This window comes from Erithacus rubecula (assembly GCF_903797595.1).
Source record: "Erithacus rubecula genome assembly, chromosome: 10".
In the NCBI taxonomy this organism is placed as follows: domain Eukaryota; kingdom Metazoa; phylum Chordata; class Aves; order Passeriformes; family Muscicapidae; genus Erithacus; species Erithacus rubecula.
Window position 1 is genome coordinate 25527652 of NC_136662.1, and position 20766 is coordinate 25548417.

General features: G+C 46.3%; 1 protein-coding gene across 8 annotated transcripts in view; it reads right to left on the bottom strand.

Moving 5' to 3' along the window:
• Positions 1 to 16612, bottom strand: part of TEDC1 (tubulin epsilon and delta complex 1) — a 65304-nt gene extending 48692 nt beyond the window's left edge. For 7 of the 8 annotated variants that reach the window (XM_079314175.1, XM_079314174.1, XM_079314171.1 and 4 more), the window contains exons 1-3: positions 16471 to 16612; positions 15143 to 15221; positions 8705 to 8907 (exon numbers count right to left, since the gene is read on the bottom strand). In XM_079314175.1, the coding sequence (XP_079170301.1) occupies positions 8705 to 8907; positions 15143 to 15221; positions 16471 to 16602 (414 nt within the window). In that variant the 5' untranslated portion in view covers positions 16603 to 16612. Of the gene's footprint in view, positions 1 to 8704; positions 8908 to 15142; positions 15222 to 15366; positions 15422 to 16470 lie in introns of those variants that run through there. The other variant, XM_079314170.1, reaches the window with a different exon arrangement.
• Positions 16613 to 20766: the final 4154 nt, after the last annotated feature.

Sequence of the window (20766 nt, forward strand, 5' to 3'; positions counted from 1 at the left end):
CCCAGGCTCACAAATGCACCCCTGGCTTAGACCTAAACATGGTTTATGTCCCAATTTAACCATTTTTGCATTGTTAAATCTATGGATTTAGAATTCAGTCAGTTTTGCCCTAAACTTTCCATCCCAAACTATTTCAATCAAATCATAAAAAAAAAAAAAAAGTGTGAGATCATTCCCAAAGAGTGAATAGGCTTGTGGTTAGACAATGCAGCAAGTGCATAAAAAACTCCCAACACTGCCCAAGTCCTCCTGGCAGAATTGTTCTGAGCAGACAAGTCAGTCATGAAATATAGTGAACTAAAAAAGCCTTTAGATATGAAAGTACTCAAAAGAAAAGAATAAGGGGTGGAAGAAAGGAGGGTGTTAAAAAGACATGGTGCTCTATCACTTTTCAGTCATATCCCATACATCTGAGGAAACAACTTGCATGCAACGTGCTTAGAGAGAAATTAAAGATTAAGAAGCTTCAACTTCAACAGCAGAAATGAAGCTGTTCTTTTTGGTTTGAAATACAAAGCTATCCCACCTTATCAGAAATCAGAGAGCAGGTGTACCAACAGTGGATGGAGATAAATTAAACAAGTACTTCATCATATAAATACTTCATCAAAGAACAACACGGGCACCAATGTGTTTGCAGACATGTGAGAAGGGAGCATTTTTTCCACTGCCTGCTCCACTTGAGGATTTTAGTGACTTGGTACAGAGCAGATCTTGCTCTGTTCAGACACTTTGAATTACACAAACTCCAAAAACTGATTTAATGCAAAATTCCTTGCAGATCTGGTGATATAACACAAGCAAGACTGCAGAGGAAACATTGCTGTGCAACTTCACCTAGACTTTCTATACTATTCCTACTGCTACAGGAATCGTTAAGGCTTATAAATCCTTACCTTAATAAATTCCCTGTGCCCTGTGCAGGCACTGGGAAAGAAAAGGCTGTACTGTGTAAAACACAGCAGTGGCAGGGCTGGCTCCCCCACAGATGCTCTTTTCTGACTGTGAGCTGCCACCTGTCGGCCCAGGACAGACCCCAGCTCATCCCCACTGAGCTGTGCCTTTCCCAAGCATCTTCCAAACCCCTCCAAGCACCAGCTCTCTGCCTCCACATCTGGACCAGCAGCAAGCACTCTGCTGCTCATGCTGCCCATGGAGAAACCAGCCTGCTGGAACATGGATAGGGTGTTTAACCCATGGATAGATGCACGAGCTCAAATCCTTGAGCAGAGCAACACAAAGCTGAACCCTCCACTGGGCCCAGACAGAAAATATTTCCTCAGTTACCACTCAGATCTTAAGCACACAGACCAGTACCACAAAGGTGGGTAGGAGCATATTTAGATGCTCACTGCAGGGCTCAGGAAAGGCAAGGCAATCACATAAATCAAGCCAATAAAGTGCTCCTGCAGCTTTTACTGAGTGCTCATTCTGAACCACTCATAATTCACACGGTGGTTTTGATGTGACATAACATATGTTAACTTCTGTAATTACACATCTTTAAACAGAACATCTTTTTTTTTTTTTTTTTAATTAAACACCATAGCCAGAAATAACAGTATCAGACATGCTTTCTTAATTAATACAGCCATATATCTATCTGCAGGAGGGGAAAATGTGAAAAGGAACAAATCTGAACAGATGAATATGAAAGGGACAGCAGTATTTTCATTAATAGCATCATAAACAACACTAAATGGATTTCCTCCTAGACAAGGCAGGACCCAGATTAGATTTATGCAGGGAAAGATAGATGGTGTAAAAACCCATTCCCACATGGTGCACATACCAATTAAATCTGCAGATATTTGCATAGCAGAGTGAGATTCCACAAACATAAGTGCTCACAACATCCAAGTTAGACTCATATTGCATCCAGCAATTAAAATTAAAAAAAGTGAAGTCCTGTGTCTTTGCAAGGCCTTTTAGCTTTTAGATTTCTATGCCTTTTGTAAGAATTACTACTCACAACAGCACTCCCAAGAGCTTACTCTTGGCAAAGAGTGAAAAAGAGAAGGTGCTGAGGGAAGACAGAAAATGTGAACACAGCTCTTACCCATGCCTGCCTTGTTCAAACAAGCCTCTCTGGCAGTGGCCATGGGCCTGAGGCACTGGAGCAGTCAGTCCTTTATCCCATCCCTCCCCACTCATTTGGGAGGTTATTTTAGAGCTCTGCAGTACAGCAAAAGCCTTTAAAAGAGCTCAGCAGCACTGCCTCCTCTCTGGAGCTGCAAGGTTTTAAAAGAACATTAAAATCCCAATGCTCACTGCATTATATATTGAGACAAAGCATGGGAACTAAATATCCTAAGACCAAGATAGGGTAGCCCTTAACTGGGAGAGGAGCTCATGAAATGCAAGACACAGGTAACAAACACCTTGCAGTGCTTTTCCCCCCTGCCTGCAGCTGCAGCTCCCCTTGCTCCACTGTGCAAGAGGAGCAGACCCTGGGGGAAGAAAGATGCAGCTCCCTGCAGACACAGCACACCTGGAGCTGGAGGAACACAGGGGAACAGCACCTGCCCTGCAGGAGGGAGGAGGCAGAGCTCTGCCATGCCCCTCTCCACACCTTCCTGAGGGAGGGAAAGGTGCTTTATTCCAAAGGACCCTCTCCAGTGAGTTAAACCCAGCTTGCTTGCAGTGGCACACCAGAACCAGATGCTCACGCTGAACTCCAAAGGCTGTGAAGATGACCAGAACAGACCAAGGGTACTGGCTGCTCCCTGGCACTGGAGGGCAGGAGAGGCTGGAACATCTCAGAATCCCTCCTGTTTCCCCAGCAGCCAAGGAAGGAGATCCCTGTGCTGGATTTCAGCAGAGTATGACCATGGTAAACCTTCCTGCTAGCACATCAGTCCTCACCATCTTCTCCTCCCACAGCTCCAGTGCCTGCTGCTGAACCCCATCAGAACACACCAGCTGTAATGCCAAGTTCAAGAAATTCTGCAACTCAGACATTACCAGATTCAGTAAATTATAAGACTTCCTGACTAGTTCAGACTTGTCTTTTAGAGTGTTTTACTTTGACATGCTGTCTGGAAAAGAAAAAAACCAAAAACTCATTTCTTAATTGTGCATTCACTGTGTCAAGCAAAGACAAATGTTGGTAACTGCACATCTTCCAGCATAGCACAGGAAGAAGGTACCATGACAAGTTCAAAATATGCCACAACAGACTTGTCAGCCACACTGAGGTGAGGAAAATTCTGCAGGAGAAACTTCAGGGATCCTGCCCAGGTTTCACAGATGGATTTTAAAAAAAGAGTGTTCCTTAGCAGCTACAGAATCCAGCAACAGTAATAGCAGGAAAAGGGCAAAAACATAAATGGTGACAGTTACTAGGAAGACAGGAGGACAAAGAGAACAGACGTGTAAGCTGAGGGAATAAGGGAGGAAAACCAAAAAATGAAAGCTGACAGACTAATATAGCCCATAAAGATCTGGAAAGTAATTACACTTCTGAGTCAGAATCAATAAGGTTAATAAAATTCCCTCCTCTATCCTCGCTGGAATTGATGAGGACATGGAAAAAAACGCAGAAAACTACTTTGCACTGAAACTAGTGCCCAAGGTTTCCTGGTTTTCTGCTGGGGGGAACATGGAGTTTAGTTGCTATTTCAACTTTTCTCTAATAGCATGGTTTGTGGAACAGCAGTGATTGTCAAGTTTTCTGTAAAATAAAGGCATTTTAACAATAAAATTAGACCAAGCCTTATACCATACTGGAAATAGCCAGTGAGCCAAACTAGACCATGACAAACGAAAGATTAATCAAACTGCAAACCCAAGGGTCAGAAGGAATGTTTATCTCCATTTTTGCCCACCAGAAGTAATTAAACTGAGTTCACTTTGGCATGCAAAGTGACACATGCATGAATTCCAAGCACAAGAGACATAATAGCTCTATTTGTTGATTGCTGCAAATTCACAAAAGGGGAGGGGCATCCAATTTCACTCAGAGGGCCAGAAGCAGACAGAGGGAATTAGTGGAAACAAGAACCAGTGTTTGCACAACATCTCCTGATGATCATGAGGGATCTAACATCACTGTGCCCATTTGAAAAGCTCAGCAGCCTCCACACATAATTGAATTACAGGGCACACGGATTAATTTCAGCTGTAGAAATAAAAGCATTTTAAAAAGGCAGCATTTCTCCCTTGGAAACACAAAGAATATCTGCTCACAGAGTGCTGCTATTACCTGCCCAAACCATCACAGATTTGGAGAAAGATCACTGAAATGTAAAAAGTGAGGTAAATACAAATTAGTCAAATACTGAATGTGCTTAAAAGGCGAATTTTTATCAATTATATGCTTCTCAAAGAGAATGAGAATTCCCCAGGTGTGCCTTGCAAGTTCAGTGGAGGAGACAGTTTCAGTGCAGGTTTTTTCACTGTGTGTTGTACACTAGGATTTGTTATGTGTGAATAGCAATCAATAAATGGCACCTGAGAATAATCTGCCTGTACATGATCACCAAAGCAACAGAAGATGTTGAGACAGACATCACAAAGCTGCATATCTGAGATGGAAACCCACTAGGGGTGTTAAAACCATGTCCATCAATGACTGGCCCAGTGCTTTCATGCAATTAGCAGGGAGAATTCCCAAGCAGACACTTCAGTGCATCGATGTGAGCCTCCAATTCAGACTGAAGTCTTTATAGATCTAACAGAGTTAGTGATTACTTCTCCTAAAGGGCTGGCCCATGCAAGGTTTGAACTTCCACTTACTGCCTCTGCAGTCACCAACCTGCTGACAGATGAGCACAGTAACTCAGAGAACCTGAAGTGCTGCAGCCCAGCTCTGAAGTTTATCATGGATTATGGATCCCCTCCTCCTGCACAACACAGTTTACTCCTTCAGCTGTTTCCTCTCCCAGTTTATAAACTCTACATGCTAAAGAGGCTGAAGGATCCTTCCCAGTTTATAAACTCCATGTAGAAGAGGCTGAAGAAGGGCTGAAGGATCCTTCCCCAGCCCTGCTCACTGAGGGAACCTGCCCCAGGGCAGACTGCAGCACTGCCCTGCCAAAAAAAACACCAGCTGGAGGTGCCCTGAAGGAATCTCTTACCTAACACACAAAAAGCCAACTCCCAGCACCTCCCCAGGCTACCAACCATGCCTGTCCTCACCACCACAGTGAGTTCTGACTGCAGCAGCACTGCCTCTCACCACCTTTCATCATCTTGGAGTTCATGATTTCAGCAACCACTGAACTTTTGGTTCTGAAGATGTAGGTGCATGTAAAAGTCAGCTTGTTGGAGCTTTCCCCATGCCAGGATCAAAGGATTAAGAATTCCACACAGAGCTTGAGCTCCTTGTCCATCATGTGTCATGAACACCCTTGTACCTCTAAAAATCCTTTAGAGCTGATGGAAGTGTTCAATTTGCAGGGAAAGAAAACTGTGTTGCTAAGGAACTGCAAAGGAAAAAAAGGCCAGAGTGTAGTAGTCTGAAATGAAATTATTTAAATTAATTGGTCCTTGATATGTTGGTTATTTGGCACATTATCTGCAATTCAGCAGCCTTTGTTTTAAACTTTAAACTGAAAGAACAGTCAGAACGTGATTGCACACTTAATTTAGGGATTAGCTCCATTCTCTTTCTCACATAACAGACCCTGTTCATCTTTGTGGATTTCAGACAAAATTTTAAAAGCAAAGCACATGAATATCAGTTTGAACTGGAGCTAAGCCTACAGTTATTGAGACTCCTTTCCTTTTAAATGAAGACAAAGGGTAAGGATGCTCTCTAATTTATTCTCACTGGTAGCCCAACATATACTTCTCCAGCAAGTACTGACTTTCACACTTTGCTCATGTTGGCAGAGATCTCAGCCATGCACAGAACTAAATGTATTGCCTGGATTTTTGTTTTGTAACACTTTCACTTCAGGAAAATATTTTCAATTGTTTGTAATCATTAAAGATTCCATTCAGTGGAAGATTTTTCAAGTTCTCAACTGAGAATTTCATTTCAGTTGCTTTAAAGAGCATTTTCTTCTTATTCTTCTAGTTTTTGATACAGATCTTTCCCAAGTGAAGGTTTTTTTCCTCTTCTTTTACCTTTTTCCTTCACTTTACTGAAATAGAAGAGAGTTAAGACTGCAGAGGCTACTCCTCTGGTGTACTAATTTAGATGATGTCAGGTAGCAGAGTGACAACCTCACCTTCCCCCTCTCTTACTGAGATTTTGGGGTTTTATTGCTGAACACTGGCTGATGAGCAGACTTTGCCACATGGTCCTCTCACAAAATAACAGTATCTAACAACAAAACTTCACACTTTTATGAACCAAACAAACAACAGGCTTTCATGAGTGGTTTACAAGGAGCTGATTCACTGACCAAAATGAGGTGTGACCCACCCATCTCCTCCTCACCCACCACTGCCTCCTTGCTTCCATACATCTTCATTTGGTTGGCTCCTAAAGGCTGAGTTTATTGATTTTGCAATGCCTAGTTGATCAAATAAAAGATAGGACCTCTCTCTCAAAATGCCATTTGTTTTAACTTTCTTGTGATGGAGAATCACAAATCCCACTAGTCATGCTCTAACTACCTTCTTGTTTTTACCTTGTAAATATCTATTTTTATTAGAGCATGAACACTGCTGGATGAACACCATACAAAAAATGTTTCCATGAATAGAATGAGCTTTACATACACAAGCTAACTCCAGCTTCCAGTCTATACAATTTTTGTCTGGTTTATTGAAATAAAAAATAAATTTCAGACCCTTAAGCCTTTCCAAGCACTGTTTTGGACAATTATTGAGTAAAAACATTTAATAAGCATTCCATGCTTCTTGAGAAGTACAGCAGGTGAGAACTGACACACCAGTATGTGTGGCCATATGAGATAACATTGTATTACCACAGTTCTTTCATCCCTTTTTGGGAAATGCAAAACTTAAAGCCTTCAGAGAAAAGAATACAGGTGCTGTCCCATTCCCTGAATTCATGTCACATTTCATTTGTCACTCTTTCATAACAGAAATTAAGGACACAAAAAAAACCCCAAAAAATAACAAATAAAAACCAAAACAAAAAAAAAATCCAAAAAAACCTGCTACCACAGATGAAAAACAAGAAAAAGGTAAAAGAGAAGTTTAAAGTAAAAAGTTCTCCAGCAGTGTTTTTTTCTGAAATCTCAAGGCATCCTTCACATAAGTGCATGGCACTGCCACTCAGCTCAGCCTCTTGTGCTCAGCAAATAATTGTAGTGCAGCAAGAGTGGTCCCTTTCCTCAAAATACTCCTTGTAATGTTGTTACAAAGAGGATTCTTTCCTTTGAACTGCTTTCCATTTGTACAAGTGTTTTCTTTCTGAAGACACTGTTTTTTATATTATAGCTTTCCAAACTTTCACTTTCCTGCTTTGCTGCTCCCTAAAAATGCTCTAGAAAACCAGAGAAAAAACATATATGGGTTCATTAAAGACCACAAACCTTAGACAACACAAAATTATCAGCAGGTAGTTTCCAATTTTCAGTGTCCCTTGCCAAAAAGCTAGAATTCTGTGAGCCTGTCACTTGGAAACAGACTGAGCAGTAATTAGTGTCTGACTAGATCATGGTTACCTCAGAACAGAATTTCTGTGTGCTAACAGCTTTTATTAATGGAAAAAACAACACACTTCTCTGTGCTCTCAAAGAGGTTACAAGGTCATTAGAGCAGAAAATACTTTGCAGAAAGTGTTGTTTTCCTTACCCTTACCTGCTTTACCCAACAGTGCCAACACAGCCAGCATTCACTGCTAGCCTGTTTGCCTGCCCTGCAGAACCACTCACAGCTCAGTCTGGGAGCCCAAAACCCAGCAGCAGTGAAGAGATTCACTTACCTGCACTCCTCCACAGTGGCCTCACCTACACTGGGAAGAGAAATCAGGGAACTCAGGCAGGGGTGGGAGTTTGATAAAGAGCAAGAACAGAGATAACCTGCTCACTGAAAGCTTAGAGAAGGGAAAGAAAATAACTGCTGACCTTTTATAAAGCTGAAATCACTCATCAGCCAATCCATCATACACTGGTGGTAAACACTGCTGCTGTTACAGGTGACTTGTGGACAGGTGTAGGAGGATGGATTGTAAGAAAATAGAGATAGTGCTGAGGGCAATCTCACCAGTGATGAGATACAGCCATACAAATAACCAAAGAGTGGAAACAGCCATGCCCTTAGCAGGGCCCAGCTATGTCCAGTGAGGATGGGTGTTAAAGAGGAGTGGGTTAGCCAAATGAAATTTGCTGGTGCTGCCAGGAGAAGGGTTAAGGTGTTGTGTGAGGGACAGGAGAGAGTTGGCTGCCAGAGAGAAGTCTTGTGTGGAGCTGCCTGTGGGAAGTGTAGAGAGAGAAGGCATGAAGGTTTTGCTGTAGGAAAATAAGGGACTGATGCTTGCATCAGTGAGGAGACACTGCCAATTGGTGCCCCATGTGAGGAGCTAACAAGAGACAGGGCAGGGTGGAAGGACACATTGGTGCTGTGTGAGGAGCTATAACAGGGTGGAAGGACACATTGGTGCTGTGTGAGGAGCTATAACAGGGTGGAAGGACACATTGGTGCTGTGTGAGGAGCTATAACAGGGTGGAAGGACACATTGGTGCTGTGTGAGGAGCTATAACAGGGCAGGATGGAAGAACACATTGGTGCTGTGTGTGAGGAGCTACAATACAGCAGGCAGGGTGGAAGGACAGATGCTCACCGTGCACACAGAGGTCTCATCCCCTGTCTGCAGCCTGTTCCTGGCCAGCAGCTGCTCCAGGAGGTGCAGGCTGTGCAGCAGCCAGGAGAAGGCCAGCAGCAGCTCCCGGCTGCCCGCAGAGCCATCGGCAGGGAGCAGCTGCAGCTGGGGCCGCCTGTATCCGTGGAACCACAGAGCCCACTTCACAAACCTCACCTGGCCACCTGCAAGAACAAAACAGCCCAGAGTGACACCCTGCAGCCATGCCTTCCCCCCTCCAGATCACACCTGCAGCCTCCTCTGAGGGCAGGTGGAAGCCTGAAATTCCAACCTGGGAGTTTTGAACTTTCTGTGCTGGCACTGACCCCCTGGAGAACACTGCTTTTGACTTAAAGCCTTAGAGAAGGCTTCCAAATTTAAGTAGTAGAGTTAAAATCACTGGTGTGTAGTTAGAATAATTAGTGTAATTTCACACAGTGAAAAGTTTTGAATTTAGAGTTTTAGAATACAGCAATGAATACAGGACAAAATGCGTTATCTCTTTCTTCCTTCTTGCTCCTTCTCCATCTTAGTTTCAAATAATAGCTTTTAGTTAGAAAGTACTGCAGTAGAGTCACAAGTGTTTGGTTATTAAGTCCAAAGTATAAATGATATAAATGTTAACTTTTAATTAGATAATTAGCCCTTTAAAAAATCTTAAAACTAAGTAAAATAAATTCACCTAATTTTCTCACTTTTAGCTTAATAGCTAAAAGTACTAAAGAACTCTCTGTACTTTAAATAAAATTTAATAAACAACCAAGTCCGAACAAAAAAATCCGTCTCTTAAGCATTCAATCCTAATTCTGAGTAAAATCAAAAGAAAAAAGCTAACCACTTTCAGGCAGAGTTTTTAATCCAGCCTCAGGAAGACTGGGGACTTAGTTCTTTAACAACTGTCATAGCCTTACCTTGAAGACAGAAATTAGATGGATGAGATGCTTGTTTTTTTTAACCAGAATAGCTGGATCTTTATTGTACACAGTTTCTTTTCATGTGGTATTAAAAGGTACCATGTTTGAATTTAATAGGTTATCAAATTATTGAAACCCTGTTGATTGGTTGGTGATGGCTAGTGTACATGTTTATCAATTTTTTTTTTCTAGATAGTTTATATTTTTTCTTCATGGATTCTCACAGGATAGACTTCTTATTTATGAGAATTGTTTTCTCATAAGAATAGATTATGTAAACTGATTTTTATTTTTATAATTTTTTTCTCATGGGCACTTTACAGGTTATCTTAGCCAGAATAGTAAGGTTTAAACCATGTTTTATAAGTCCTTTCTTTTTTAAGGTTTTGCCCATATGCAACAATCAACAACTGGTGAAGGACAGGAGGGAAAGGGTAAAAGCCTTCTTTATACTGCCCCTTTCTGATTACAGGAACTGTTGCTCAGGGGAAAGAAGAAATTCAAAGTTGGGATCAAGTCTGGTAATGGCCTCTCAGAAATTAACAAAGGCAACAAAGGTAATTAGCCACCCTCACCAGAATGGGACTCCAACTCACCTATCCATTTTTTATGAGTCACCAAGCATGCTATGAATTAGTAAACACTCTGAATCACTTTACTCCTGAACTGAACTGGAATTTAGAGATAAGAGTTTCACAGCCTGCTGCAAATCTCTGAGCACCAGAGAGCAGAGATAATGCAGCACAGCACATGGGCTATTAAATTCTCAGGAAGGCTCTGATCCATATTCCTTCACACCAGCAAATGGTACCTGACAGCTACAAGACAGGCACTGCAGGACTGTAAAATACTGAGAAAACACAGAGAAAGTTATTATTAAAAAAGGTTCTGCCCAGTAAGCCTTGGCTCTCTACTATGTCAAAAACAGAATAAAGAATATAATTAGGGGGACAATGAAAATGACACATACTGGCTAAGAACCAACAGAGGTAAAAGGAAGATCTGCTCAAAAAGTTTCTGGAGCTCTCTGAGGGCAATAAGAAGCAAGTGATTAAGGAAGATTCAACCAAATGAAGCCATTTAGACTTCCCACTGGGATTCAGTTTGCACAAAGAAACCAAGGCACTGCAGTGCAGGGAGAGGAAAAGCCCTTGAATCAATGACAAGTGCCCAGCAGACAAGAACCAGAGGGCAGGAACAAATAGTGGTTTCACATGAGGGCTCTGTGCTAAACAGCTGCTGTTCAAACAGCTCAAAATGACATTTGGAGAATGTGACAGTGACAGAAAACTTGGTGCTGATGTGATAATAGCAGTAAAGAATGCAGGCAGATCATGAAGGACTGCAGAACCTTGAGCCCAAGCTTTAAAAAGATAGATAAAAGTATTTTTAGAAAAAAAATGAAAAATGCACAAAGAAAGAAGTGTTCCTAACTTTACTGACTTACAACATAAGACTGGACCTGGAAGTGCTCAGTGGGCGCAGGAACACAGTCTCAGGTGATAAGGTTTTTAATGACAGTATCACAATTGGTTCTGACAGGCATCCAAAGGCAAACTCAGTATGAGAAACCCAGCAAGGACACTGAAGAGAACACAATTACCCACTGTGACCCCTATTTCTTCACTCCCATTAAGGCTACAGACAATCTGGAACAAAATAAAGAGAAAGGACAAGTGCAGTCACAAGCACAGGACAGCTGCATTGTAAGAAGCAATGAAATAAGCCAAGAAGATGAGCAAGAATGGATATGAAAAAACTCTTCAAAATCCTGAGTGCTGTGCAGTGGGTGAAGAGTGGATGATTTGTTTGCACAACACTCAGCACAAGAACTGTGAGCCACCAAAGTTAGCAAGCACGTGAGTCAAAACAAGATAAAAGATGCTCTTCACACACAGAGCAAAATTCTGAAATTGTTCACTGTGGGACACTGAGGGACACTTAAAGAGTCACTGGGGCTCAAGGAGGAACTGGATTTACAGAACAGCAGCTCATGGAAACTTATGAAACACAAGCATCCTCTCTGGATCAGAAAGTCTGACATGTGAACTGCTGGAGGAATATTCCCCCATGCTGTGAAAGCATCCTGCTAGATTTGCTCTTTTCTTTCCCTTGGGCATTCACTTTGACAGCTGTCACAGCTGGGTGGAGCTAGAGGAATCTACAGTTTCATGCACTTCAGGCATTCTTACAAAGCAAAAGACCTAAATCACTCCATTTGCTCTTTCCACAGACCCTGTGAATGAAACAAGCAGCTTCCCTTCCTCATGGCAGGGTGGCAGAAATGCCTGTGGCTTGCTAAAAATCCTGCTGTAGATGTGCACTCCAATCTCTCAAGCACAAGAGGAGCATGGAGATATTACAGATTTGATTTTGATCACTTGTGAACATTCTTACATGAGCAGGGTTTTCATGTCATCCTTTCCTTTTTTTGTGTGCATTTGTCAAGAAAGCAACTGCCATAACAGGTAAAGGCAGAAATACTCCAAAAGGAAGGATGATCAGTCCATGCCTTCCTCCTTTTTCAAAGCAAATAAGCATCACATGCTGCCATCTGCAGTTCAAGGAGCTCCTCAAAAAAGCACATATCAAACTGGAGGAAAGGAGAGCAAGTCAGGTGTTTTGTTTTTATTTCTTTTATCACCATTTCCTTGCTCTGATATATCACTCAGGCCAGACCCACCAAGGCAATTCACCACCTGAATTTCTGTGTTGTTCTGGTCCTTTATCTCCCCTTCTTTCACTGCAACATGCTGCCCTCACAGAGAGGAACCAGGCAGGAACTGGGAGTCAAGGCATGGATCTGGAGCTGGGCTCAAAGAGCCTTCCTATGACCTTAGAGAAGTCCCTTAGTTTTCCTCACCTCTAGAGTGCTCAAGTTAAAAGGCAAAAGTATAAATGGAGTAAAGGTTATGTGAGTACCCAGGACCAAGATGGATTCTTCCATAATGTGCAACCAAGAAAGAGAAAAAAACATGACTCAGATGGAAGATAACACCTCTCTGACATCCTTCTTATGGCATTAGGATCAGGAAATTTATACAGAAAGACCTTAACAAGGCTTCCAACTAATCTCCTTTTCCACAGATATTATTCATAAAAGTATATTCAGTAAGTAAGACCAAGCTGGGGATGAACCTCAGGGCTCAGCTCACTTCAAACTGTGCTCAAGCTCTGCTCTTCCACCATGAGTCCAAATGAGACAAATATTGTCAGTGATTCACAAGATGATATTCAAATAAGGGCTATGAACTAGCCTGGCAAGCTAAAATGGAAAGGAGCTACAAACCAAGCATAATCACAGACACAGATACATTATTTCAAGCACTCAGACAAGAAACACCTGCACAGGTAGTGTATTATGGGAAACCACTGCTTCAGAACAAGGTTTTCTGCTACACTTGTCAGACAAACAAAAATCTATTGCAGGTCCAGACCTCTTTCCCATGCTACAAAAAGTGAACAGCAATTCCAGCAAAGAAATGTTTCCTGCAACTGTCCAAATGCTTATTGCACTGCTACCTGGTGTGACTGTCAGGCTGTTGCCCAAGCTCATCAGCATGAAACCCTCAAGCATGATTTCATCAGCAAGGTTATGCCCAGAGTATTCACACAGCTTACTCTGACTCTCCACTGTCCAATAAACTGCTGTGACATATTTATGGGGCTGGATTTGACAGCAAGTTTACACCAAAGTTTACAGTAATGAATTGCTTTCACTGAGTGAAGAAAGAATTCTCACAGAACAAGAAACCAGGAGCCAGCTGCAGAATTTTATAACCACTGACCCACAGGCTTCAGTGGGATTCCTGAACCAGCCAAAGATCAGTGTTTCCTTTTGAAAAATAAAGGGTACAGGATCACTAGAGAATGGCTTCTCTTTCCCAGAAAGCTGTTTCCATGCACACAGTAACCCCTACACCAAAGGAGTCTTCACAGCCTTCCTTTGGGATCAAGCAGCTGCTGCTCTCCTTGTTTTAACCAAGGTAATTAAGAGGTTGTACAAAAAGAGCAAAGGAAAGGAAAGCTTGATCTGTGGACTAAGGCACTAGACTTGGATTAGAGGAATCTGTTTTAATTCTCTATTGTGTAACAGAGACCTGAGAAAAACACAAACCTGAGAAAGTTATTTAGTGCCTGAGCCCAAGGCTTAATTCATTTGCATTGAATACACAAGAGACTAGAGCTGGGGCAGAGAAGAAAAGCAGTGAAATATTGATTGTGTTCACAGCAGACAACTCATTCACTTGCCAAGCAAAAGTAATTAATGTCATTTGAAAAACAGTACAGCTCTCCAGCCTGAATTTCAGCTTTAATCACCAAGTTGAGACTAAAAAGGTTTCTCAGAAATCAGCTGGGCAGTTCTCAGCAGAATCACACATTGCTCCCTCGCAATATACCAGTGGAGGGGCTGTGTTTGCTCTCTCCAGAGCCAGGATCCTGCCACATGCACTTGGAAATCCTGTCCCCAAATGCTACAGGCAATTAGTATGGGAGCAGCCAGGATCCAATAAGGTTGCACATGTGCAGCAGAACATCCACAATGCTGTGGGAGACAGTCAATAAACAGACCTGCCATATACACAGCAGATTGTGGATGAGTGGAAAAATAAAAACAGCCAAATGAAAAATAGCAATCCTGCGAGTAACAGGACTTCCTGCTGAGCTACCAACAAAACTATGCTGGTTCTGCTCTGCATTCCACAGTGCTTAACCCTCCTCAATTCCATTTACAGAGCCACCAGCCTTGCAGCTTTGCAGGGGCTTATACAGTGTTGTTCAGGCTGTTTAGCTTTCAAGGGCAAAAGTGAATATTAAGTGGATTTGGTATGAGGAGACCTTGATTCATCACAGTACAATTCTCATACAATGGAAAGGCCCTAGATAGACATGTCTCAAGAGAGAAGATGGGGAGTAGTGTTGTACTTGGAATAACACACATTTAAGAAGTAAACAGTCTTTGCTATTTTGAGAAGCCAATCTGCATTCAGCTCCTCTCTGGAGCAGTGGCCCTGTCCACAAAACCATTATTCACAGCCTCCCTAAAAGAATCACACACAGTCTATTTCTTGTTTTGTGTAGAACTTCAAAACAGTGCCTTTGTGGTTCTCACATTGCAGTTCCTGGCTCTGACACAAGCCTGGATAGAAAAGTACCAACAGAAGCACGGGAATGGGAAAAGAAGGAACCAAAGGAAAACCAAACCTACTCTGTCTTTGCAGACACTGAGAACACATATCATCATTGCAGAGATGTACCTGCAATAAAATGTCACAGGGATGCAAGAGCCTGTGCAAATACCCCACTTTTCAGGACAAAGCACACCAAAGAGTAGCAAGGCTGCCTCACAGCACATTTACTCATCATAAACCTGACATCCAGTATGCTGGTGGCACAGGAGCACCCAGGACAGGGAGCAGGGACCCAAAGGTCAACAAACCAACAAAACCAGTGCCAATCCTTCCCCAGGACAGATGGAAACTGTATTCAGCCAGAATGATGTTACCTATGGCATCAGACTCTGTGCACCTGCCCCCATGGACCTGCTTCAGAAGCACGTACAGCAGCCTCCAGAAGTCCAGGCTCTGCAAAAGACAGGGGAGCAAGGGAGATCAGCAGGAAAAATATCTGCATTATTTATGCTTAATTAGGCAATTAAGCCCACAGACATGGAACAGCACACCTGCTGACACAGCCAACACCATCTGATCAGGCAGGTTCCTGTATTACCTGCCTCATGAACACACAATCTACAGAAAGGAGCACCCAGAAAGGGCTGATGCTGACTGCACACCCAGCAACACCTAGTACTTCTACTGTGAGACCCACGTGTAGAGCAGTGTTCCAAAATCTGCTCTGACACGAACACATGTGGCACAGCCCACCTGTATTCAAACAAGAACACACTGATGAGATCTGACCACAACAGTGTCAGAAACTCACAAACAAGAGGCACCACAGAATGAGCTGGAAGTGGGAATCATTTCTTGGCCGAGCAAGGACAGCATGCTGACAAACTCAAATAGTGATTCTTACAGCTGGAATTTCAGTCAACACTCGTAAAACACTTAAAATAGCAGAGGAAGGGAGGTACCCTGTGTGCAAGCTGGAAGCCTCAGAGGCAAAGCAGCAAGACCCAAACTGGGGTATGGCAAGGGGCAGCAAAGCCCAGGTGACACTGAGAAGGGTGAAATACCAAGCCTTGAGTTACAACCACAGCAGGACACAGCCCTTCCCAGAGCTTTGAGTCTGCTGAGAGCTCCCTAACAAGTGTCAGCTGGGTGCACACTGAGCAAGGACTGCACAGAACAGGGAATACATGGAACAGGGACTGCACAGAACACACACAACAGGGACTGCACAGAACAGGGACTACAGAGAACACACAGAACAGGGACTGCACAGAACACACAGAACAGGGACTGCACAGAACAGGGACTGCATAGAACACACAGAACAGGGACTGCACAGAACACACAGAACAGGGACTGCACAGAACAGGGACTGCATAGAACACACAGAACAGGAACTGCACAGAACACGGACCACATGGAACAGGGACTCCACGGAACACACAGAACACACAAAACAGAGAGTGCATGGAACAGGGACTGCAGAGAACACACAGAACTGGGCTCACACCGAACAGGGACAGTACGAACAGGGCTCACACCAGGGCTCAGTGCCCGTGGCGCTGGCACCCAGCCCCGTCCCCGGGGCCAGCCGCCCTGGGCTGTCCCGCCGGTGCCCTGTGCCGGTGCCGGTGCCCCTGCCCTGTGCCGGTGCCCTTGCCCTGTGCCGTGCCCCGCCGGCTCCGGGCGGAGCGGCGCTCACCGCCTGCGGCCGGTCGAACCTGGCGCGGCGCAGGGTGTCGGGGGCGGGCCGGGCGCGGGGCGGCAGAGCCCGGCACAGCGCCCCGACGGCGGCGGGCAGCGCCGGGCCGCGCTCCCGCTGCTGCTGCCGCATCGGGCTGATCCCGCCGCTGTTCCCGCCGCTCCCGGCCCCGGCAGGAGCGCCCTTCCGCGCCGCCCGCCCGCGCCAGCGCCCCCTGGCCGCGGGGAGGAGGCACTGCGGCCGCGCCACCCTGCCGGGCGCCATCCGTGTCCCTGCGTGTCCCTGGCTGTATCTGGGTGTACTTGGGTGTACCTGGGCGTCCCTGGATGTCCCTGCGTGTCCCTGGGTGTACCTGGGCGTTCCTGGGTGTCCCCGGATGTCCCTGAGTGACTCTGGATGTACCTGGGCGTTCCTGGGTGTATCTGGTTGTATGTGGGTGTCCCTGGATGTCCATGGATGTACCTGGGTGTCTCTGGGCATCCCTGGATGTCCCTCGGTGTGCCTGGGTGACCCTGGCTGTACCTGGCTGTATGTGGATGTCCCTGGATGTACCTGGGTGTCGCTGGGTGTGTCTGGATGTACCTGGGTGTCTCTGCATTTCCCTGAGTGTCTCTGAGTGTCCCTGCATCTCCCTGGATCTCCCCTGGATGTCCCTGGATGTCTCTGGGTGTCCCTGGGCACAGCAGCTCTGTGGATATTCCTGCCTGCCTCTTGCTCAGCAGGGCATGATGAGGCCAGCTCAGATCCCAGGCATACAACCCTGAAATAAAGCAATCCCAGGGATTCATTCTTGGGGGGCTCTGGGGGAGGAGAAACAGAGCTGATGCTTGAGAGAAGCTTAAATCCACCCATGACCAGGCTTTACAGAGCCAAAGCTGGTACAGAGCTGGATTCCTGCTGTGGGTTTGCTGCTCTGTGCCAGGGACATGAGTCTGCTCCACCAGCACTGCAGGGATCCTGCCTGTGCCTGGACATGAGACCTGCTGGAAGCCCCCCCAGGCTGCTTGGCCACTTCCCCAGCTCACAGCCCATTTAATGTGCTCACTGTGGAGCCAGCACCATGCCTTTGCTGCTTTTTCCACCAGTATCTGAACAGCATGAAGCAACACGTGAAATTCCTCCCTGCTACAGAACGGGCTGCTGCAGCCAAACAGTGCTCACAGTGAGAAATCCCAGGGGTCCAGAGAACCTGCAGCCAGTGAACTGTGGCTGCACTCTTCTCTCTGCTCGCTCCTCTCCTGTGCTGGGGAGCACAGCCCTTCCCATGCTGAGCGCTGCTTTAGAGCTCTCCCAGTCCTGTGGATCCTGGCTCCTGCTCCAGCCAGCCCTGAAGGGACCCCTGGGTGTGAGTTACTCAGGCTTAAGGATTTTTAAACTATCTTTTCTAGCAGCTGTTGTCTCACATCCTCCTTTCCTAATGGCCTGGAAAGCATTTTCCTTATCCCTCGTCCAGTTCTAGCTCAGCAATCTGTATCCTCTTCTTTGCTCTCCTTCCACACAGGCTTGGCATTTCCACATGGTTCCTTGCCTCAGGTTTCCAACAGCCCATAAAGTCCATTTTTTATTGCCCTATCAAACTGGGACAACCCTCTGCTGTCTTTGGCACCCTCCTTGGCTTTCCATACCTAGCTGCTATCGGGCGCTGTCTGCTCCCTCCATGACACATCACTTGTCTATTTTCCCATCCCTGCTGCAGTCTCCAGGCAGGAGGACCTTCAGCTGCAGCCAATTTCCTGTGTTTTCTTGACCACTTCATAAACCCAGCTCAAAGCTATCCCTGTCCCCACACACATTCCTCTGTCTGGGCCTTTCCTCCCCAGGGCAGCTGCTGAGACAAGGACTCTCCTGCATGGCCCAGCGAGTGGTTCTGTCCATCCCCCCTCCTCTGGGCTCCTGTCCCACAGCCAACACCCCCAGGCCAGCAAACATCACCACTCAGCAGCTGGGACTCACACTGAGGGCCACCACTTTTGGCCAAACCAGCCCATGGCACCTCAGCACAGCGCTGGCTGCCCTGCTGGCCACCATCCCCTGGTCCAAACCAACCTCAGCACAGGGCTGGCTGCCCTGCTGGCCACCATCCCCTGGTCCCTTGCCCCTTAGGCTTAGCTGACACAGGACTCCTGGCACTTGCCCACAGGAGAGCTGGAGGCCAGGCAGATCATGCCAGGCTCTCTGGCACGGCTCAGCACAGCACAGCACTCAGTGCCAGCTGCCAGGCCCCACTTATCTGCTCTGCTGGCTGTTCCCAGGCTGGGAGAAGCCCAGGGGAAGCGATGGTTTCCTGCTGCAGAGCTGGACTGTGTGCTATGGACAATGGAGAGGGTGATGGTGTGACAGCCCCCAGTGTGCTGTGCCAGCAGGGATGGCCATGGCATCACACTGGCAGCTGAGCCCTGCTGCATTGGGCCACCCTGACTCCCCTCTCCCAGGCAGTAGCATCCTGGCAGATGGAAGCCAGCAGTCTGGCACCAGCACACAATCCTGATGTCATTGTGAGAATTGGAAGGCTCTCTGTAGAAAGGAAGCAGGAGGCTGCTTTATCAGCTGTCCCCTGGCTCCCAGGCAGTGGGGACCACAATGGGAAGGGAAAGTTGTGAGGGGCCAGGGATGCTTTAGCTGGGAGAGGCCCCTGGGCTTTGCCCTCTGGGGTTCCCGGGCCTTTGTGGTGCCACATGGCCACACTGACTCTGCTTTGTGTCACTGCCATGCTGGGTGACTCAGAGGGGCTGTTTGCCCCAGTGCCATGGCAGCTGGCCACACCACATGCCCTGCTGTGTGCCAGGGATGGTGACAGCAGCCCTGTGCCATTGCCTCATGCTGATTGCATGCGATAGCAGCCAGCTCCTGATGTCACCTCTCTGCCAAGGGGAAGGTGTGAGCTCTCCTCCTGCACAAACAGCTCCTTTGGTCTTTCGGGGTTTTTTCCTTGATGCTTTTATCCCCATGAAGGCGTGGGTGGGAGCCAGACTGTCTCCTGGCCAGGCATCAGCTCTTCCTTCCCACGCTCCACCACCACCAGCTGGGGTGGCCAGAGCTCCTCACTTCTCTCCTTGCCCTCTCCTTTCCCCCTCCTTCCTCCTGAAGCACAGCTTCCCTCTCTGCCTGCTCCAGAGAGGCCTGGGCTGGCCCTGAGGCACCATTTCCCAACCCTTTTATACTCTCCCCTCACTGGGACATCATGTTAATCAGAGTGGGAAAAGCATCACCTGGCTTGGCAGAAAGGGGCCAAGCAAGCCCAGGGCTGTGAGCAGGGATTGCCTGCACACATGGGCTCCACAAATGCCCCAGTGCAGGTTTCCCTGCACACACACACTTGGTCAGCAGCAGGCTTGTGTGGGGGCTGCCAAAATTCAAGGTCAGCTCCCAGCAGCTGGGTGCTGAAGAAAGGTGTTGGTGTTTCAGGCCCTCTGATGCAGGGTTTTCAGTATGATAAGTGAATTGTGGAGGGTTGGAAATGAGAGTTAGAAATTAGTCTGAAGACTCAGCAACTGCCTTCTCGGGAGTTTCAAACTTTTTACTTGAATAGCCAAGTTCCTCTGCACAGAGGGAAACTCCCTCCAACCTGCTCCCCCAGGGCCTTTAACACAACAATCACCAAAAGAAGGCAGAAACTTCAGTGGGAAGTCCTTGCACCCTTCCTTCTTGGAAATTCTCCCTGTTTCGTTGAAAATAACACAAGAGGTGTGAAAGTAAAACTCAGCTCTGTGTGCCTGATGTCAACTTTTCTTGCTCGGGCAAGCCACCCAGGACCTGGCAAACACCCCCAGGGCTTTCTGCAGCTCTCCAGCCCTGCATCTAGGGCAGCAAGGGGTGAGAGTAGAGCAGCCTGTGCCCTGCTCTCCTTGCTCCCTAGCTAGACCTCAGTTTTCCAGTACTCAGTCCCATTCATTTCTCATTGCTGTCACACCCAGAGTACCTCCAGTGTTTGCTGGGGGTGTTGTTCCCCATCAGGAACAAGGTCTGACTCCCCTTTTTCAGCTCTGCAGAGCTGTTTCCGCTGCTGACAGGGGGTTCCCCAAACCAGAGTTTTGCAGAGCTGCACAGGAACCATCTCGCCATGCACAGCCCCTGGCACAGCTCCTGCTGCCTGACACCAGCTGCACCTCCCTCCTACCACACTGGCTGCAGAAGGCAGATTTCTGAGGCGTTAGGAGATGGGCTGACACTTTTTGGACCTCTTTGAGCTTAACACAAATCAGCCTTAAAAATCCCTGATACCGCCCAGCCACAGCCTGGCTTCATCCCCATGAGCTCTGCACAGCACAGAGCAGGAAACCCCTGCAGCCACAGCCC